The 19,924-nt window shown below is 45.3% G+C and overlaps 2 protein-coding genes across 2 annotated transcripts; both read left to right on the forward strand.

The window, feature by feature from the left end:
• Positions 1-3,380: 3,380 nt before the first annotated feature.
• On the forward strand, positions 3,381-5,307 carry LOC101856365. Its single transcript, XM_005104056.3, has 2 exons — positions 3,381-4,122; positions 4,564-5,307. The coding sequence occupies exons 1-2, from the start codon at positions 3,681-3,683 to the stop codon at positions 5,052-5,054; spliced, it is 933 nt and encodes a 310-aa protein (XP_005104113.1). The 5' UTR covers positions 3,381-3,680; the 3' UTR covers positions 5,055-5,307.
• Positions 5,308-6,341: 1,034 nt separating this feature from the next.
• Positions 6,342-12,386, forward strand: LOC101856593 (serine-rich adhesin for platelets). The gene is made up of 2 exons (XM_013085738.2): positions 6,342-11,667; positions 11,714-12,386. The coding sequence occupies exon 1, from the start codon at positions 6,342-6,344 to the stop codon at positions 11,646-11,648; it is 5,307 nt and encodes a 1,768-aa protein (XP_012941192.1). The 3' UTR covers positions 11,649-11,667; positions 11,714-12,386.
• The last annotated feature ends 7,538 nt before the right edge of the window (positions 12,387-19,924 follow it).

Raw genomic sequence — 19,924 nt, forward strand, 5'->3', positions numbered from 1 at the left:
GTATAGCTTGTTCACTTTCGTCTGACCGCGTCAAAAAAAAAAATTCTAGCTCATTGAGGAATTTACCTATGCCCACGAAACTTTGCATGGCCCTTCTGCAGGCCAGCGACCAAACATAAATATTTTTTTTTAAATCTTCACTCAGTAATGAAAAAGGTTTTCTCTTTGGGCCCTGTGTTAAAAACCGCTCTTTGGATACGTACACAGGATCACTAATATAAATGACTTACAGTAACCTTGCCTACAAATTGCTCATTTTGAGACAGCGACACCACCCTACCCCCACATTTCAGTGAAAGTTTTCTGCTGGGACATTTCAGTAAACCACTTTCAGCACTTTTTAAGGACCCCCGGGCGAGTGTTGAGTTCCTGCGTGCTGTCGGCATCGCTGACCGTTTATGAAGCCACAGCGCAAGAAGAGAGAGAGAGAGAGAGAGAGAGAGAGAGAGAGAGAGAGAGAGAGAGAGAGTGTGTGTGTGTGTGTGTGTGTGTGTGTGTGTGTGTGTGTGTGTGTGTGTAAGTTTGTACATTTCATCTCCCAGCTGTCTAGACGTCTCCACGTGCTCCACGTGAGTCTAGAAAATAACTCACCCCGTCTCTTGAATCGTGTTTCTTAGGCGAACGTTATAGAGTGGTGTTGAGGACAGTAGGCTTATGTCAACTTTTCAATGTTTTAGGTGTATGCAGGAAGTCTACTATTATTTTTTTAACCCACTTTAGGCTTACACCAAAGAAAACGTGCCGGAACCTTAGTTTGCAGTGACTTTTATTAATTGGCTTTTAGATTCTGATGTTCGCTTAACTTTTAGACCCGCATGCAAAGACCCAGAAAGATTAAACAGAGCGATGTGTTTTTATCCCGTTTTAACCGCGGTCAGACGAAGGTGGACGAGCTATAGCCTGGCAGGTAGTTGGGCTATTGGGTTCATAACTGAAGGGTAATTGGTTCAAACCCTGCCAGGGCCGCTGTAGCTGTGTCCTTGAGAACGGCCCTTTGCACGGAGTTTCCTCACTTCACTCAGGTGGAATAGTTATCAAATTGTTATCCGGCTATAATGTCAAATGCTCGTGTCAGTTTGTCAAAATTTTTCGTGGGTGGTTGGTGGGTGCTCTGGTGTGGTTTGCTCCTTTTTGCTATCAAACACCTATCGCCCTGATCTCTCCACCTTTAAAAAATATTTATTACTCTCTTGTAACACATGTAATCGTCGGCACTTTTGTGACCTTATTGTGTCACAAGTGCGGTTAAAACTCTCACTAAAACTAAAGGGGGTTTCGTGCTTAATCGGCTGCTTGCATTTTATACTTCACGGGAAGCCAAGAACGTTTCTGAACATTCTTTGGTCTGCTCGGATAATAACACATTGCAAAGCTCAAGGAGTATGCTGCAGAGCGTTGATATAAATACAGTTGTTACTATTATTTTTCAAACCAGTGAATCCCCCCACAGGGGCAATGCTACTGACTGAAGTTGTCTTTAGGCCATTCCCAAAAAGAGGACATTATCATGTTCTTATGCACAGTAGAATTGTAAACGGGCTGATTTATCAATGTCATGCTCATACTGTGCCGGAACAACATAGGGGGAACTGCTGCTTTTTCTTTCCTCATCCTTACTATTGTCATTTTCCCTCTACTTCTTTTGCATGTTTGTCACTCTCTGTCACTCTCTTGTGACCCGCTATTCCCGGGGTGCCTTGATAATCGAAGCGGACTTTGTGCTGTGGAGGCTAGAGAGGTGAGCAGAGTAAGCTTGGTTCCCCATTTGGACTTCTCTGTTGACATCCATCTCTCTGGCGCTCATATGACCTTATGCAGTTGCGAGCGCCGTAAAACCACTAAAACTAACAACCCGGTGAATACACAAATAGTAAGATCACGCAGCGCCAATTATGTACATCCAAAAACAAAGAAAGAAAGATATAAAAAGTTTTTTACCATCTGGCATAATGCTTTTGTCAGAATGAGCATAGATGTGTGTTGCTCTTAGAGTATGTATCTGTATACAACTTATAACTCGAAAGGTCTTGTATTTAAACTCCTGCATGTGGTTGAATGATGCGTTTGATATTTGATGTGAATGTACATTTTGTCAGCTTTACTTCTGTTTTCCTATTAACTTTTAATGAGAGTAATATATAATTTAATTATTTTATGTATACCACCTGCATGTGTTTATACGATCCTGTACAACCAAGAAAATCTTCCCTTTGGGATTATAAAGCATTATCTTATCTTATCTTAACCTAAATATTTCTCATCGAGCATCTCCGCCTGTCTCAGGGTAGGCCATGGCAGATAGGGTCAAAGCAGCCAGCCTCCAAAATAGTGGGTCGTGTCTGTGAGGGCAATGACATTCACAATCAACCTCTTGCAATCTCGTTCTCCTTGCAGACGGCCATTTCCGATTCGAGAACGGCTGGCCAATGGCGGACGCTTACTCCAACCCTCTAGCGGACGGAGCATTTAACAGAGTGACCATCCCTGGCCTTGATGTACAGAACACGAACCCGGACGCTCGGACGTTTAGCCGGGTGGGAGATCTCGAGGAGGTGCTACCCCTGAACCACCCTCTGGACTGGCGGGCTGTACCACGTGACGACGTACTGACGTCATCTACAGGACAGGGGGGCGGGGTGGTTGACGGGTGTCTCTTCTCTTCTGTGCCGGACTGCGGTGTGGGGAGGAGAGGTAGTGCAGAGACGTGTGGGAAGGTGGGGGTGGATGAGGAGGGGAAGATTCTGTCAGGCACTGGAGGAGGGGGTAGGGTGAGAGACCGGGGGTCTGGCGGGAGAGATGGAAGAAAGGAAGAGAAGAAGAAGAAGAGGAAGAATAAGAAAAAAGGAGGGAAAGCCAAGTCTTTTCGAGAGGATGTTCTGATTTTTAGCGAGACCAGACTGGCTTGTGATCACGTGACCGTTCCTTGTGAGACGTCCCAGGCCTTTTACGCCGCGACGAGGACAGACAAGAGGAGAGGGGGGAAAGAGGAAAAAGAAAGAGGTGAGAGAGAAAGGAAAGAGGAAAAAGAGAGAGGTGAGAGAGAAAGGGAAGAGGGAAAAGAGAGAGATGAGAGAGAAAGGAAAGAGGAAAAAGAGAGAGGTGAGAGAGAAAGGGAAGAGGGAAAAGAGAGAGGTGAGAGAGAAAGGGAAGAGGGAAAAGAGAGAGGTGAGAGAGAAAGGAAAGAGGAAAAAGAGAGAGGTGAGAGAGAAAGGGGAGAGGGAAAAGATGGGAGAGGGAGGGATGACGAGGGGGATAAAAAGAAAAGAGGTGAGAGAGAAGTGGCGGAGGGGAAACAGAAGAAAATGAGAAAGGAGGGGGAGGAAGGAAGAGAGAGGAGAGGAAGGAAGGAAGAGAAGGAGAGAGGAAAAAGAAGGGGACGAAATGTGGAGGAGGAGGGGGAGGGGAGAGAAAGGCCAGGGAGAGAGGGAGAGGAGGAGAGTAATAAACATCATCACGACAACGATGGTAGGCGCGTGCACAAATGTAGCAAAAGACGTTCTGAGAAACCGGTCAAGGAGACATCAGTCGCGACACAAAGGAAAGACGGAACTGTCGATGAACTAGAACAAGAACCTCAACTTACCACGAGTGGACAAGGAAGTAAGACGTTTGGGGTTTGTGACAATGGAAGTCCCAGATCAAGGCGCGATAGCCTGCAGAATGTTTCGAGCGATTCAGGGATGAAGGATCGCCTCTCTCCGGTTCAAACAGAAACATTAACAGTAAGAGTTAATGTTCTCGATGATTTAGAGCCAACTGTTATCGCGGAAAATGATTGTCTCGAAAATGACGCGTCGGATGTAGAAAGTCGGTCACATGAGCTGACGACAAGCAAAACCGCTAGATCTAGTGTGTCTACGAACGGTTCTTTTTCTCAACATTTGGCTGCTGATGACGAAACAGAAAGAAGTCATTCCTTCCTCGAGAGTCCTGAAATAGTGGTCAACACAGATGCTGAACCAGGACCCCGAGGCTCAGGAGAGGTGACGTCATCGCTCACTTCTGCAGCAGACGACGGCAGTTCCAGATGGTCGTCGTCGCTGTCTCAGCAGGAGTCGAACCCCGGCGGCCCGAGGAGGAGTGAACAACACTCTCTTGTGACGTCGTGTTCTGGGGAGACAGGTACGTATGGCTGGTAAGACTGACTGGTGCTGGGATACGGGGTGAATTTTTTCGTTATGACTGGGGTTTTTAACAACGACAAACCATCTAGCATAAGGCTATTGTCAGTTATATAAGCTTCAAAGTGTATTGCTCCTTCGAGAATGTATCTGATATAACTCTAAAGATCTTGTAATTAAATTCCGGCATGTGGTTGATTGAATGATGCATCTGGTGTGATATGTACATTTTGTCGGCTTCAATTTTCTTTCCATACTGAATTTTATTAAGAGAGTAATATATAAATTTAAATCTGTATGTTTACCTGCATGTGTTTTTACTGTCCTGTACAGCAAAGTGTATAATCGGCAGATAAAAGGGTACAGCCAAGAAAAATTTCCCTCTGGAATAATAAAGTATTATCTTATCTTATCTTATCTTATCTTATCTTGTACCCAAAAGCCTCGCCAGTTGAACCGCCCGCTCCCAGTGACACCCAGGACGCCCCGCCCAACACCCCCGTGGAGTTGTACTTCAGTCAGCCACGCCCACCTTGCCACGACTTCCTCACATCCGGGCTCGACGGGGACAGGAAGTGCCCACAGACTGATGACGTCACCGGCCGCCATCACCACGTAGACAAGTCGGTTCGAGAGTTTGAGGAGACAGACGTGAAGGCGTTGTGGAAGGTTCTCCGCGGAGAGAAAGGGGCGTCACTCGTGGTCAGGGGAGGAAAGTCGAAGGAAGGAAAGAAGGAGAAAGGTGGCAAAAGAGGAGGCAATAAAGATCTGGAACAAATCAACGGGATGGAAAGAATGCTGTCCTGTATTAAGTACGTATCTTCGGTTTCTGTAGACAGAACGGACCCCATTTACCGGCATTTAGATGCTTCAGCTACTCATCATCATTATTGCTTTACGTTTTTGTTATCCAAAGAAAAATTCCAGGCCTGACGTTTTTCTTATCCGTAGAAGAACTTCATTTTCAAACACTCAAAAAAAAAGTCCCAAATCATTCTTCTTCTTCTTCTTTTCGTTTTAATTACTATTATCAAAATATCTGACCACTTTAGCGCTAAGAATTATTTGGTCGGTTTTTACCTACATTAAAATTGTACAAAATGTTTTCAATACCCAATGTTGTATACTTTTGCTTCCGTACCAAGATAAATGTCCATGGCATGGATGATGATGGTTACGATGTCGACTTCCCTAAACATTTTTGACGACCCCCCCAAAAAAAAAAACACAAAAAAACACACACACACAGAGCTAGATCATTCATTCTACATGAAAAGTAAACAAGTGAACATAAGTAGATTTTTCTTATTTTAATCATATATAATATGTGTTTATACAACGAATCACGGCTCGCACACAACAAGATAGTACAGTCCTCTCTTTGAACCAATTAAAAACGTGTCCTCAAAACCTAATGGCACCCTTTTCGAAAAAGTGCCGAGTTTGCGAACAGAGTTACCCTACTTGTGTGAAATACAATAAATGTGAATCTAACACACTGTGCTATTCTTATTCTTCTTTAGGAGAAACGAAAGAGAGCTTCAAAACCAAGACTGTAACGCCATCTGAAACAATGCGCGGACTTCCGCGGACAATTTTTGGGTTGACTGAACTATCTTGTTAGGCCTATGAACGATATTAGATCCCGTATCATCATCATCATCATCATCATCCAGTGCCAGATCTGCGACAGACATCGGCGATCATGGTTTTCCATTCATTCTTTTGCTCGGATGCTGCTAAAAAAGCCACGTTTCTCTGATCTTTCCCCGTTACCAATTTTTTTAGGATCTCTAAGTAGGTTGCTCTGTGCATATGCCTTCCTCGTTTGCCTTCATTTTTGCCAGAGAGAGCTAGATGTTCAAGACGTTTATGTCGATTCAGGTGTCCCAAAAACTGCATTTGTAGTTTCATGATTGTTTTTAACAGTGAGCCTCCCACGATATATATATATATATATATAATTATATATATATAATTATATAACCCGCCAGGTGGGCGGCCCAGGAACAAGACCAGGTTCTCGGACATGTCTCTGCCGCTATCGAGCTGCTGGACCAGGAGATAGACCAGGAGCCTGAACTGACTTGGCCGAGGGCGTTGTGTCACGTGCAGCTGAGTCCTCCGTGGTGGGGGGGACGGGGGGAGGAGGAGGGGGACACACAGACAGAGTCAGACGTGCGTGTGGACTGGCCTTTTCCCGCCAGGGGCTTCGTCTTCATGGGCGACAGGGCCGACAACTGTAACCTCAACTGGCCTCTCCCGATACGGAGAAAATCGTCGGTGGCGAAAAAACGGCGGACGAAAAAGACCGATCAGACTTCGGTTACTGGTAAAACTTCTTCGAAGACTTCCGAGGTAAAGATTGACGGAAGATCGAGTGAAGATTTGGTTGCTAAGAAAACAGTTTCGCATGACTCAGGTGTGAAAATTAAAGCAAACTCTACGAAGGGTTTAAGAGCGAAGAGCCAGAATCTGAAGTCTTCAGACGTCAAATCTACGGGAGAAACAAAACCAAACAAGGAAGGTCAACGTTCCACCCCACCAGAGGAACCAGGGGATAAAATCCCCCTGTCCAAAGCCCACGAAGACTCCTCCGGGAAAAAAGGGACTAACAACAATAAACGTCCCTCGACCGAATGTTCCAGAAGGTCTATGTCCAGTTTGCCAAAGGGTACATCACCCTCTGAGTGCAGACGGGCTCCGGTGAGGCGAGAGGGGAAATCCCCAACACGACAGAGGAAGCAGGAAGTGGAGAGTAGGCCGAGGGGGACATACTTCCGAGTCTGTGCCAGTGGTGAGGGCAAGAAATCGCGGGGCTGTGGAGCGACTTTCCCTCACGAGAGCACAAATAAATCATCGTCACGAGGAGAAAGATTTCCTCGCGAGTCAGAAGTCACGACATCGGTGCAGTCAGACTTGAGACAGAGCTGCTGCACAGCAGGAAAGAAATACCACTCGAAATGTCACCATCCATCTTCAAACGGCACATCGAGAAACCTGTTTAAAGCACGACTTTCTGGCCTGAATTCAAAGAGAAGTATTTGTACAGTTTCAGCTGCTAGAGCTACTTGTAGTTCCGTAAAATTCGACATATCTACGAGATTTAGCGAGCCCGATTATTTGAGAATGCCAGGATCGAAAGAACAAAAACTCAATGCACACCGTAAGGAAGTTGTGGGAATTTCCGATGTTGTGTGTGCGTCACTGCCGCCAATCGTGTGGTCGCAGGAACAGGAAGTGCAGCTGAAACAACAAACTTCTGACGTCTGGGCAGACTGTATTGTGGGGGCTGGGGACGGGGACACTTGGGGAAACTCTGGGACTCGGCTGGGGCCGCGGGAGAGATTGGCAAAGGGGAAGAAAATTAAAGCCAAGAGTTGCAGGAAACATGGGCCGGGACGGAAGGTTAGATCTAGAACTCCGTCTGTGACGAGAAGTACTAGACCTAGATCTGATGGTGGTCTGTATTCTCTTGATTCAACAAGAAGACAGGTAACACCTGGAAAAAGCTGCAGTTTGCAAGAAACTGTTCCACGTATCCCGTCTTGGAACGATCCTAAACTTGCGGATGACTCTGTTCCACCACATTGTAGATCTACGCTCTCCCTAAACCACTGCAAGCGGCTGTTGGGTCTGACAAATCACGCACTTAATTGTGCAAGTAAAAAAACACATGACCAGTCTCAGCCACGATATTCTGACTCATGTGATGACAATATCGGGAAAAGAGATGAGTGTGAGACATTAATTGGTAAGCTCTCGTCGGAAAGATCGTCAGAATTGACTCACAATCGCTGGGCACACTCTCGCGCGAGAGTTCGAGATCGTGCTCAGTCCCCACAGCATACACTTGAACACAGCTCGGCACACGAACTGATCGGGGAGGAAGGAGAAAGTCACTGCCATCGACTTGGTCTGGGGGCTGTGTCAGGTCTGGGGGCTGTGTCAGGTCTGGGGGATGTGTCAGGTCTGGGGGCTGTGTCAGGTCTAGGGGCTGTGTCAGGTCTGGGGACTGTGTCAGGTCTGGGGGCTGTGTCAGGTCTGGGGGCTGTGTCAGGTCTGGGGGCTGTGTCAGGTCTGGGGGCTGTGTCAGGTCAGGGGGCTGTGTCAGGTCAGGGGGCTGTGACAGGGCCACATATTCCCCCACCACACCACGTCGGGGACGGAGACAGGGCGGAGAACGGTAGCTCCAGGAAAAGTGTCGAGGCTGTAGTCGATTCAGAGATACACGGAGTATATTGTTCTTTTACGAGTGAGCGTCTGTCAACCCCGTACGCTGATATTGAAGGTGACATTTTCTCGGCATCTCCAAAAATAAACCATCTCTACCAACAAAGGCGAGGAAAAAAGTCGTCAGGTGGAGTTTCTCGGAGCATACTTCTGTCGCCAAAGCAGCGGAAAAATTTCTTTGAATTACCCGGGTCATTATCGTCCCAGGGGGATTCTACTCTTCACACCGTTGATCATCGCCTGGCTGTTCCATCCGGACTCAAAATGTCTGACGTCATACGTGTGACGATAAACGTCACGGACACTTGTGGACCGCAGTCTCCCGCCAGGTCTCCCGTCCGTGAGGGGGGAGAAATTTCCAGAGCGGAGTCACAGTTGGGAAGTGACTCGAAGCCACGGGAGAAAAAGTCGTCACGACCTCAAGTGGGCGAGGGACAAGACGAAGAGGAAGACCCGACCATCACCACCGGGGAGATGTTCACGGCCGAGGAGGGATTCGTCTCGGCCACAGCTGACCTAAACAAGGGTCCATCCGGAAACGAAACAACAGTAACAGCCAGAATCCAACCCGTCACTTCTGAGATGCTCTCCGACTTGGACGCCAAGGACGACAGCGTGCTGACGATGTCCTGCTCGCAGTTCCACACGGCCATGGATCACACGCCTGGTGCTCCGGACATGGATGACCAGCGGACGGATGGCCTCGATTACGTCACTGCCGAGGGGGGTGGCTACTCTCCTCAGAAGCCAGATTGTTCGCCACAACAAACCAACGAGTGGTCGGGGCCTCAGAGCTACAAGACTTCCACAGAGTGCCGGGACAAGTATAGACCTATCTCCGACTCTGAGCCATGCAAGAGCTGTACAGGTTCTGAGACAGAATCACCACGACAACTACAACCAACAGCAGAACAGACTACGGACACAAGAGGGTGCGCTGACGCCATCACCACCACCACCACCACTACCACCGCCGTCACCGTCCCCGCAATCGTCACCGACACCGACACCAACACCGTCACCGACACCGACACCGCTACCGCCAAGAGCCAGGCCTACAGCTGTCAATATTTCCCTCCACGCGTCTCTCCCGTCAGTGCCACCTACACAACGCCCTCCTTTTCACACAGTCGTGCATGTCGCTCCTCCTTCTATCCCAGACCCCGCCACTCCTGCTGCCTCTACTCCTACCCGCCCCCTCCCTCCCCCTGCCCCGTCTCTTCTACCTACTCATTCTCCTCCTCCTCCCCCTGTCCTGTCTCTTCTACCTACTCCTCTTCCTTCCCCTGCCCTGTCTCCACCTACTCTTCCTCCTCTTCCTCCCCCTGTCCTGTCTCCTCCCTCTCCTCCTGTCCAGCTACGGACATCTGCCAGTCCCTCCTCTCCTCTTCCTCCCGCGGGGGCGGCCCATGTTCCAGGAGGGCGAGACCGTCTTCCTACGCGCCGTCACTCACCAGTAACTACCTGTCACATCACTGCACGGCCCCGCCCCTCACATATTATAGCTCCTCCCTCAGCACCGGCTGCTACTCGCACGCCCAAACCTGTCTCTCGAGTGTGACAACAACAACCTCAACAGCATTCGACACGAGATACAAATACCCCGGTCAGACACCTCCGTTGTCGTCATCCCAGCAGCAGCAGAGGCCAAACCTCACCGCCGGAAACACGCAGCAAAAGAGCAAAGATGACGTCAAAGCTTTGAGCGAGGAGGAAAGGCGAGCGGACGGAAAGAGCCCCGGCTGCCAGAGAAAGTCTCCCTACCAGCAGTTCTCTCACCTCGCCGCCGTTGACTTTTCAACTCCAGACACAAGAAGCACCCAGGTGGCATCGCGTTGTTTTAGACCTCCGAAACTGTGTGGACCGGGAACCACAAACCTCCCCACCACCACCACCGCCCCTCCTCCTCTCAATGTTGAGACTCCACCAACGACAGCCCAGAACGTAGATGGCGCTGCGGTCGTGGCTGTAATTCGAAAGGTCGCGGATCCGACCCCTGGCGATCGACAGGATGGGGGTGGCGGGGTTGCTTCTTCACCTGAACACCCCGTGCCTGCGTGTAAGAAATCCACGGCACAAAACGAGCAGCCCGGAAGTTTGCCTGCGGTCAGTAAGGGAGACACGAACTACTCCTGCTCCTCGGGTCACCCGTCGTCGTCCTTCCCGTGTTGTCGTTGTTCTCACTGCTGCTGTCAGGTCAGCCGGTCGATGCGTGGCGCATGCGGTGCAAGTCGAAGCTCCGCCTGTAATCACGTGAGCCGGATCAGCTGTGCGGACACATCTAGGTACCAGACCACTCCCTTTACCTCCTTCTCCTTCTCCCCCTCCTCCTCCTGCTCCTCCCCCGGCTCCTCCTCGCGACAACCGCCACCACCGACCTACCACTCCCCGGAGATGTGTTGCGACGAGGACGTCAAAATTCGCCGTCTGTGCGCTAAATACGTCAGAGATCCAGGTTCCTCCGAGTTTGTTCCCAAGTCAGATTTCTGCCGGATGCTGGGCCCGCAAGTGGTCAGACCGTTCATCAGGAGGTCGTACACGACAGTTACGTCAGACGTGGTCACGTCATCGTGCTATGACGTAACAGGTCCCCCTGGTCGAATTGACTCGGAGGCTGGTTATACTGGAGCTCAAACCGGCAGTGAGAAGGGGAGAAGCCCATACCCTGACCGAGCCACACCGCAAACGAAGGATGGGATCGAGCAATCGAGGCCACAAACGAAATGTGCGATTGAACAATCGAGGCCACAAATGAAATGTGTAATCGAACAATCAAAGAAACAAACCAAAGATGTGATCGTACAATCAAATAAAAAAACTAAACATATCGAAAAGTCGAAGAAACAAAATAAACATATCGAAAAGTCGAAGAAACAAACCAAAGCTGTGACCAAACAATCGAAACCTCGAACAAAAGGTCAGGCGGCCACTAACCCTCCTTCCTCGCAGACTTCCTCCTCCTCCTCCTCCTCCTCCTCCTCCTCCTCCTCCTCTTCCTCCTCCGCCCCGCCCCCTGCACACCCTCCCAACATGTCGGCCAAGTCTGCTGACGACCATCGAGAGGAGCGGGCTCAGGAAGACACACCGGAGGTGGAGGTGGAGGTGGCGGAGGAAGAAACAGTATACTCTCTCACTCCTCAAGAAGCACCTGTCGGAATGCTGCTGACCAGACCCCTGCCGGCCAAACGGGTGATGACCAGCACGAATGCTTTCCACATACAGATGGACACGGTGGCCACGTACGTGCGAGGTATAATAGAGAAGGCTGCGGCAATTGTGCTCTACTACGGTTAAAGGCGAAACGGTTAATCAGATAGCGAACTACTACTACTGTGGCTTTTGGCGAAACGGTTAATCAGATAGCGAACTACTACTACTGTGGCTTTTGGCGAAACGGTTAATCAGATAGCGAACTACTACTACTGTGGCTTTTGGCGAAACGGTTAATCAGATAGCGCACTACTACTACTATGGCTTTTGGCGAAACGGTTAATCAGATAGCGCACTACTACTACTATGGCTTTTGGCGAAACGGTTAATCAGATAGCGCACTACTACAGGTATAGTATAGATTGTGAAGCGCAAAGATCTTGTTGCTGAGTGGGGATTTGCGTTATGCAAATGCTATCTATCTATCTGTCTATCTACGGGTAATGGCAAAACGGTTTATCAGATAGTACTCTGCTACGGCTGATGGCGAAACGGTTATTGAGATGGTGTACTCCTACTACTACGGCTTTTGGCAAAACGGTTAATCGGATGGTGCACTCCTACTACTATGGCTTTTGGCAGAACGGTTAATCAGATGGCGCACCACTACTACCACGGCTAACGGCCAAACTGTTTATCAGACAGTGCACAACTCTGCGGTATAGTACAGATTGTGAATCGAAAAGATCTTGCTGTTGAGCGGGGATTTGCGCTATACAAAAGCTATCTATCTACCTACGGCTAATGGCCAAACGGTTCATCAGACGCAAACCGTCGGCTCTGTCGACACTCAGATTTCAGATTTTGCTTTTTTAAATAAAATTTCTGTTTTGCTTTTTTTTCAGACTTCATTTGATCATTTAGTTGTATACAATTCTTTGGTTTTATAAATTTGCACCATTGAAAAAAAAGATTGTTTCGGTTTCGTTTCTTGTTGTTGTTTTGGGGACCGACATCACTGCACAAGGGACATCCCCATAAGCGCTCCGTCCCCTGAAGAAGCACATCTCGAAGTGTGTAGATGCTGACGGTTCCAAGCAATGGTTGATTCCATAGCCTTCTGCACCTCCCACTCAGTCTTGAACTTCTGCAGGCGCCCCATCCAATTTCAAGTTCAATTTGGAGTTATTTGTATCATCTTAAAAAGGTTGGTTATTTCTGTTGCTTTCGACCAAAAAAAAATGTTTATCTATTTTGAATAGAAGTCAAGATATTTGCGATTGAAGAAGGAGGGGTCGCCCGGTTTCAGTTATAAAATTAGCGTAAAACCTTACTAAAACAAAACAAGATAGCAGAATGAACGATAACCAGAACTAGAACCATACTCAAGAAGGTAGAATGAACACGACAACTTACTTTGCGTCAATCTCGCCAGGTCGACAGGGAATTCCCCATTGCCTTGTGCACACTATGTAGCCTATATAGAGTTACCCCCTTTTAAACATAGTGTACATCTATGGGCCTATACAACATCCGAGAGAATGAGGAAGGGAAGGAACACATTGATACATTCTTCTATATTTTTCCTACTCAGTAGTTTCCCTTCGACGAGATGTCTACGTTTAAGATAGAGTTCCCATTAATAATATGCTTTTAGTTTTAGTTTCAGTAAGTGTTTTACGGCACTTGCAACACAATAAGGTAATGTAAGTGCCGAACATTTAGAGGTGTTTCTAGAGACTGTAACAAAAACAACTAAGAAGGAGGGATAAGGAATGATAGGAAAGAAGGAGCAAACCACACCAGAGCACCTGCTCACCACCCACATTATGTTTTTAATAGTCCGATAAAGTTACAAAGTTACAACAATATCAACGAGTCTGGCCTTTCAAAGGTAAGGCGCATAAAACGTAATTCAAAAGTTGTTTAGTTTTAGAAACTGGAATGATGTGTTTTTCATGTTGAGCGCAATCAGTGTTATAAAACCAACCGTTTTAAGTGATGAAACTCACTGAGTTGGATGTCGATCCAGGTCTAGCACTTTTTGTCACTGTTTATTCAGACTTAAACTGGCGTTTGTGGTGCAGTGGGTGAGCTCTTCTACAGTGAACACAGGAGGTGCGAGTTTGATTTTGAGGAAGGGTTGTTTTTATTATTATTATTATTATTATTATTATTATTATTATTATTATTATTATTATTATTATTATTATTATTATTATTAATATTATTATTGTTGTTATTATTATTATTATTATTATTATTATTATTATTATTATTATTATTATTATTATTATTATTATTATTATTATTATTAGGTAGTGTCTACGTTCTCTAACGTTAGAGAATGTATACAAGTTGTCTACGTTCTCTAATGTTAGTAGAGAACCTAAAAATAGCTCGCTCGCTCTATCTAACATTGAAACGAGTCGACATTTCTGCTTCCACAGTGCGTACACTTTATTTTCGCAAGCTATTAAGTTTATACTTTCGCGAAACTAAAATGCTCGCGAAAGTAAAGCTGTCTACAGTACCGCATCTTGCCTTTACAGCGACGTTAAACCCCTAACAAGCAACCAACACCCACAGGCTTAATTTTGTTACTTTTTTTATTCGTTAGAGAACGTAGACACTTCCTTATTATTATTATTATTATTATTATTATTATTATTATTATTATTATTATTATTATAATTATTATTATTATAATTATTATTATCATTATTATAATTATTATTATTATCATTATTATTATAATCGTTATTATTATTATTATTATCATCATTATTGTTATTATCATTATTGTTTTTATTAATGGGACTAATCGAGTCAAACAAAATACAATCTGGTCCCAATTGTCCCTTCGATGCTAGGCTATTTTAAAAAACTACGAGTAAACTGAGAGAGTTTCTGAATAATAGATTATAGTTATAGCACAGTGAATTATGTTTTTGAAGCAATAGTTTCCAATTTCTTAACAATCTAGGAGGGTGTCGAAAAGGAAGCCGAGATTTTTACAACCTCTTCTCTTTCCCGTTTTGTTCCAGTTTACTTTACCCGTGAGAATTCGAGACTATGCCTGTCGCTTTTACATGAGGCAAACATTTGTGCGGAACTTTTTTTTGGGGGGGGGGGCGGTGGGGGGAGGGGGGAAGTGTTTTACGGCGCTCGCAACTGCACAAGGTCATATGAGCCCGCGGGATACATTAAACGCTTTCAGTTGGTAGGAAATTTATGGCGAAATCAGGCGCTTGGGAAATTATGAGATCAAAGCAATCGGCATTTAAAAAAAAAATTTTAATGTTATCTTTTACGAGAACATCTTTTTTTTCATGGTAGAACAAAGAAGGAACTAAGCCGGCGCTTTTTAAAAAGCCATCAGTCTGTCCCCGTCGTTTTATGCAAGAACAATTTTGAAATTATGCAAACTGAGCCCAAAAATGTGAAATTATGCGATTCTGTTAATTTTAACAAAGAATGATAAAGGAAAATAATTAGAAATTATGCCAAAAAATGATCAATTTTTTTCTAAATTATGCGGGGTGCATGAAACCACGGGGATAGATTTGTTGTTTGGACAAACATGTAGAATCACTCAGTCGTTGAAGACTTCACACCTAGCGTGTTCTCTGAATAAGCTACCCTGTTGTCCTCTGGAGATAAACCTCTTTATTGTGCAGATCCTGGCACATTGGTTCTGTGTTTCACCACGTGTACAGGCACACACACACACACACACACACACACACACACACACACACACACACACACACACATACTCACACGCACACACACACACACACACACACACACACACACACACATACATACATACTCACTCACACAAACATACTCACACACACACACACACACACACACTCTCTCTCTCTCTCTCTCTCTCTCTCTCTCTCTCTCTCTCTCTCTCTCTCTCTCTCTCTCTCTCTCTCTCTCTCTCTCTCTCTCTAAGAAATGTTTGCTCGACAGACATGCCCATTGAATGAGACCGCTCGCAGCTGTCTGCACACACAGAAAGAAAGAACAAGCTTGCTCTGAATAGTTCTGATGTCAGTAAGTCCTCCGACCGACATCCTCGTTATGTTTTTCTTTACCTTCGTTTTTCCAGACATGTCATTTATCCGGTAGTTTGCTGGTGGGGTGGGGCCCACTTGATTCGTTCTCTAAGGTCATATGTGAGGCAGCGTGGTGGAATCAGGCTCTCGTCAATTTTTGGGCATGTGGAGTTATTGGTATCAACTTAAAGCTTGTTCACCAGTCTTTATTTGGATGAAAAAAGTATCCATTTATCTTAAATACAAGTCGAGATATTTGCATTTGAAGGAGGTGGTGGTCACCTGTTTTCAGAGGTAAAATTAGTGAGAAAATGGCCGCCAAAGATTAGTTATTTCCTTAGTTAAAGAGCCTATGGTAACTGAAAATTTACATGTTTTGTGCCTTTAATCAACGTTTATCAGAAAAATCCAAACAGAAATGATTTTTTTAATGGGCATGAAAGGTGTTGAGCCAAAAAAACAAAAATGTGATAAAAATTCACAAACCTGCGGAAAAATGCAGGTTTCTTCACTTTGATTATTTTGACGAGAGCCTGATTCCACCACGCTTCCTCAGATATGAATAGTGAATACGTGTAACAAGATGTGAGGGTGATTCTGGTTCAGAAATTATGTCCGTTTTGAACTTGGGTAGTTTAGGAATTACTCTTAGCACTTTTGGTGTTGTGGCAGGCAGCTATTGTAAGATAAGATACATCTTTATTGTCCACATCCTGGCATATTGGTATGGTGTTTCACCACGTAGACATATACAGACACACACACACACACACACACACACACACACACACACACACACACACACACACACACACACATACATGCATACACATACACACACATACAGAAACACAAACATACAAACATGCACACACACATAGGCTAACAGTCATATGCATAATATAAATAAACAGTAATCATATAAACAATAATAATGTTAAGCTAGATACATACTCAGTATTCTGATTGTAACTCAATGTTATTCTAATGCATGCTCTAAGGTCATATGAATACTTGTGACAAGATATGTGGATGATTCTGGTTCAAACCCTTCACGATATTAAGTCTGTTTTTTAACAAGAAGGGAAAAAATAAAAAATGAATTCATAAGGGACACTGTTGGAGCAGCACCAGTCCTACCACTCATTGAAAAACAAAAGGTCAAGTGGTTCGGACACCTCACGCGGATGCCCTCAAACCATTCAGCTCTGGGAGCATACAACATAAAAAATTAATATTCTGGCTGGAGAGCCAGAGGAAGACCAAGGCGATGATGGAGTGAATCTGTAGCAGACACCGTCAGAGCTCACGGGATGTCCCTCCTACAGGCCACTCGCCTTGCTGACTGCAGACAGACGCCTGTGTCTCCCCGCGACACCCACCGGTACAAGCGGAAGAAAAAAGTAAAAAGTAAGTTTGAGCTTGAGTTGTTTAGGAATTGTCCAGCCTGGCCGGCTACTTGGCTCTCTGGAGCAGGTGGTGGTGGGCTCGGTAGTCAGAGGTCCTGTCTCTTAACCCTATCCGCACGCCCTGGGTCATGTTGTACCCCCAGGGTTGTATACTTCACATTTTTGAGTACTGTACTTCTAGTACAAAAGATCTCTTTCAAATGTTCAGTATTTCTCAAAAAATCATTTTAACAGACTGCTATGCAAAGCGTACGGATTAGATTAACGAGTAAATTTCCTCTTTGGAAAGTGGCGGCACAGAGTTCCCCATGTCGTATGGATACGATAATAAAACACGACGTACAGATTGGGTTAAATGACCGTACAACGATAAAAGAGTAGTAGCCTACTACTCACACACACCTTCAGAAAGCCCAGCGGAAACATCACAAGACAGGCACTGCAATGGAACCCAGAGGGAGCACGGGGCAGGGGTAGGCCACGGGAAACATGGAGGAGATGTTTGGAAAGGGACATGAGAGAGATGAAGCTCACTTGGAACGAGCTTGGAAGGATGGCCCAGGACAGAGAGAAATGGAAGGAGCTTGTATGTGGCCTATACCCTGCCAGGGGTGAAAGGCATTGATGATGACGACGACAATGATGATGATGATGATGATGATGATGATGATGATGATGATGATGATGATGATGACTCGCGCAAATTTCGGCGACCTTGCATTCTTTCCTTTTGATATAGATCTAGCACTTGTTATTTGCTTTTGATATTTCATTGTCCTGTCCTCATATACCACAAGGTGTCGTTTGGAGATGCAAATATCGGACACGAACCAGACAGATTGGCGTTTGGATCACCGTAGTATTTACTCCTGCGGAGATTCTTTTTGACTCCGTCGTCCCATATCTATCTTTGACTCCGTCGACTCGTGTCTTTCTTTGACTCCGTCGATCCATGTCTTTCTTTGACTCTGTCGATCCATGTCTTTCTTTGTCGTCGTCTTACTTTGACGCAAGCCATGGAACCTCCCACTGTAGGCCTACACAAACATGGCTAGGTATTGTTTCCACATCGTAACAATATGCTCAAACCCTTCGATCTGTGGATGCTCGGCGCACTGCATGCTCGATTCACTGCTCACGTGTTGTCTGGTGCCTTCGTCTGAGTGTGAGTTCCTTCCTTTGATGGCATGTCTGGAGCATTTCACAAAAATCCAAACACCCCCCCCCCCCCAAAAAAAAAAACCTTTCCAAAAAAAACTACAACAACAAACAAACACGTAGAAGATGAATAAGAGTTTCCCTTTCGGTCTATAGGGAAGTGTGACTACGCATGATTTCAAAAATCAAGACTAGTGGTTGTATCCTAGATCGGCCGATGCTTTTTTTTTCTCACTTTACTGTACGTAGACTGTCCATATTTTCACTAGCGATTTCGCGAGGGAAGACAGCAAAGAACGAGAAAGAAGATTAAGAGATAAGGTAAGATAATATTTAATTATCCCAGAGGGAAAAGTAAATAAAGATAACAGATTTGCTAAAATGGCGTAACAGTTTACTGAATTGATAAAACATGTCATTGTTACTGCTAATGTAACCCTTGTCCGAGCAACTATACCCGTATCTTTGAACAATATGTTATGTACAAGTTTTGCACATTAAAGATCCCATGGTTGCCTCAAATCGAAAAGAGTAGGTTTTGCAAAATTTCCTACCAAATGAAAATGTTTACTGTTTCCCGCGCGCCCATATGACCTTCCGCAGTTGCGAGCGCCGTAAAACACTTGCCAACAAGAAATGAAAGAGAAAGTCGTAGAAGCTCACCTCAGGATCTATTTATGCAACAAATCAAACACCCCCCCCCCTTCCTCTCCCAGACACACACACACACACACACACACACACACACACACACACACACACACACACACACACACATACACACACACACACACACACACACACACACACACAAAGAAAAAAGTACCGGTAGTAAAAAAAAAAGAAATAAATAAAAGCGCAGAATCAAACAGCAAAAGGTGTCAACAAAAAGAAATCAGCTTTTACTAGAACACTTGTCTTTCCACACTTTGATAGGATTTTTCACCCCTCGTTTGAACTCAGAGAAAAGGGTATCCACACAATCTGAACGAAATCAATGCGTACTTAAAGTTAAAGTGCGCTCTATATTTTGATTAGATGAACTTTTGCAATTCACCAAAGCTCATGATAAATCCCTGTTGTTATACTCTGTATTTCAAAGGTATAAGATTAGGTTGATTCTTTTTCCTTCTCTTTCTACAGTGCTCCCTGCTGTCATAATTGGTCGCTTTTAAGCACAAGGGGGCCATCCCGAAAAATACTGTTTTGAGAAAATCAAAGGTAACGTTTTAGACCCTTGTTCCGTTTCTTTAAAAGACAAGGAGAGTTTTCTCTAAAACTAAACAAATGTACACACCAAGGAAACCAAACTTCTCCTATAGGTAGGGCAATGCCCACTTTTGGTGTAGGTCAAGATTTCTGGAAGCCCCCGAAATCTAGGTTAGCCCCCTTGGCCTTAAAAGCGAACAATTTAGTTGAGGGGGGGGGGGGTTGCATGTCACACAAAACTCTGCAGACAGTCTGTCGTTATCACCTCCACTCATCCTTTATCATCCTCTCTCTTGTTAACGTTTACATTATCATCTATCTATCTATCTATCTATCTATCTATCTATCTATCTATCTATCTATCTATCTATCTATCTATCTATCTATTGATAGTATAAAAAAACAGGCAATTATCGGCTGACCCAACTCAAAAGTACCCCCAAACGTCATCTCTTTATTGTAATAATGTCCATCAGCTAATATAACGATGTAAGAATATACCATGGGCTGATTTCCCTTTGTGTGTCAAGATAGATCTCTCTCTCTCTTTCTCTCTCTCTCTCTCTCTCTCTCT

This window comes from Aplysia californica, unplaced genomic scaffold, assembly GCF_000002075.1.
Source record: "Aplysia californica isolate F4 #8 unplaced genomic scaffold, AplCal3.0 scaffold00402, whole genome shotgun sequence".
Lineage (NCBI taxonomy): Eukaryota > Metazoa > Mollusca > Gastropoda > Aplysiida > Aplysiidae > Aplysia > Aplysia californica.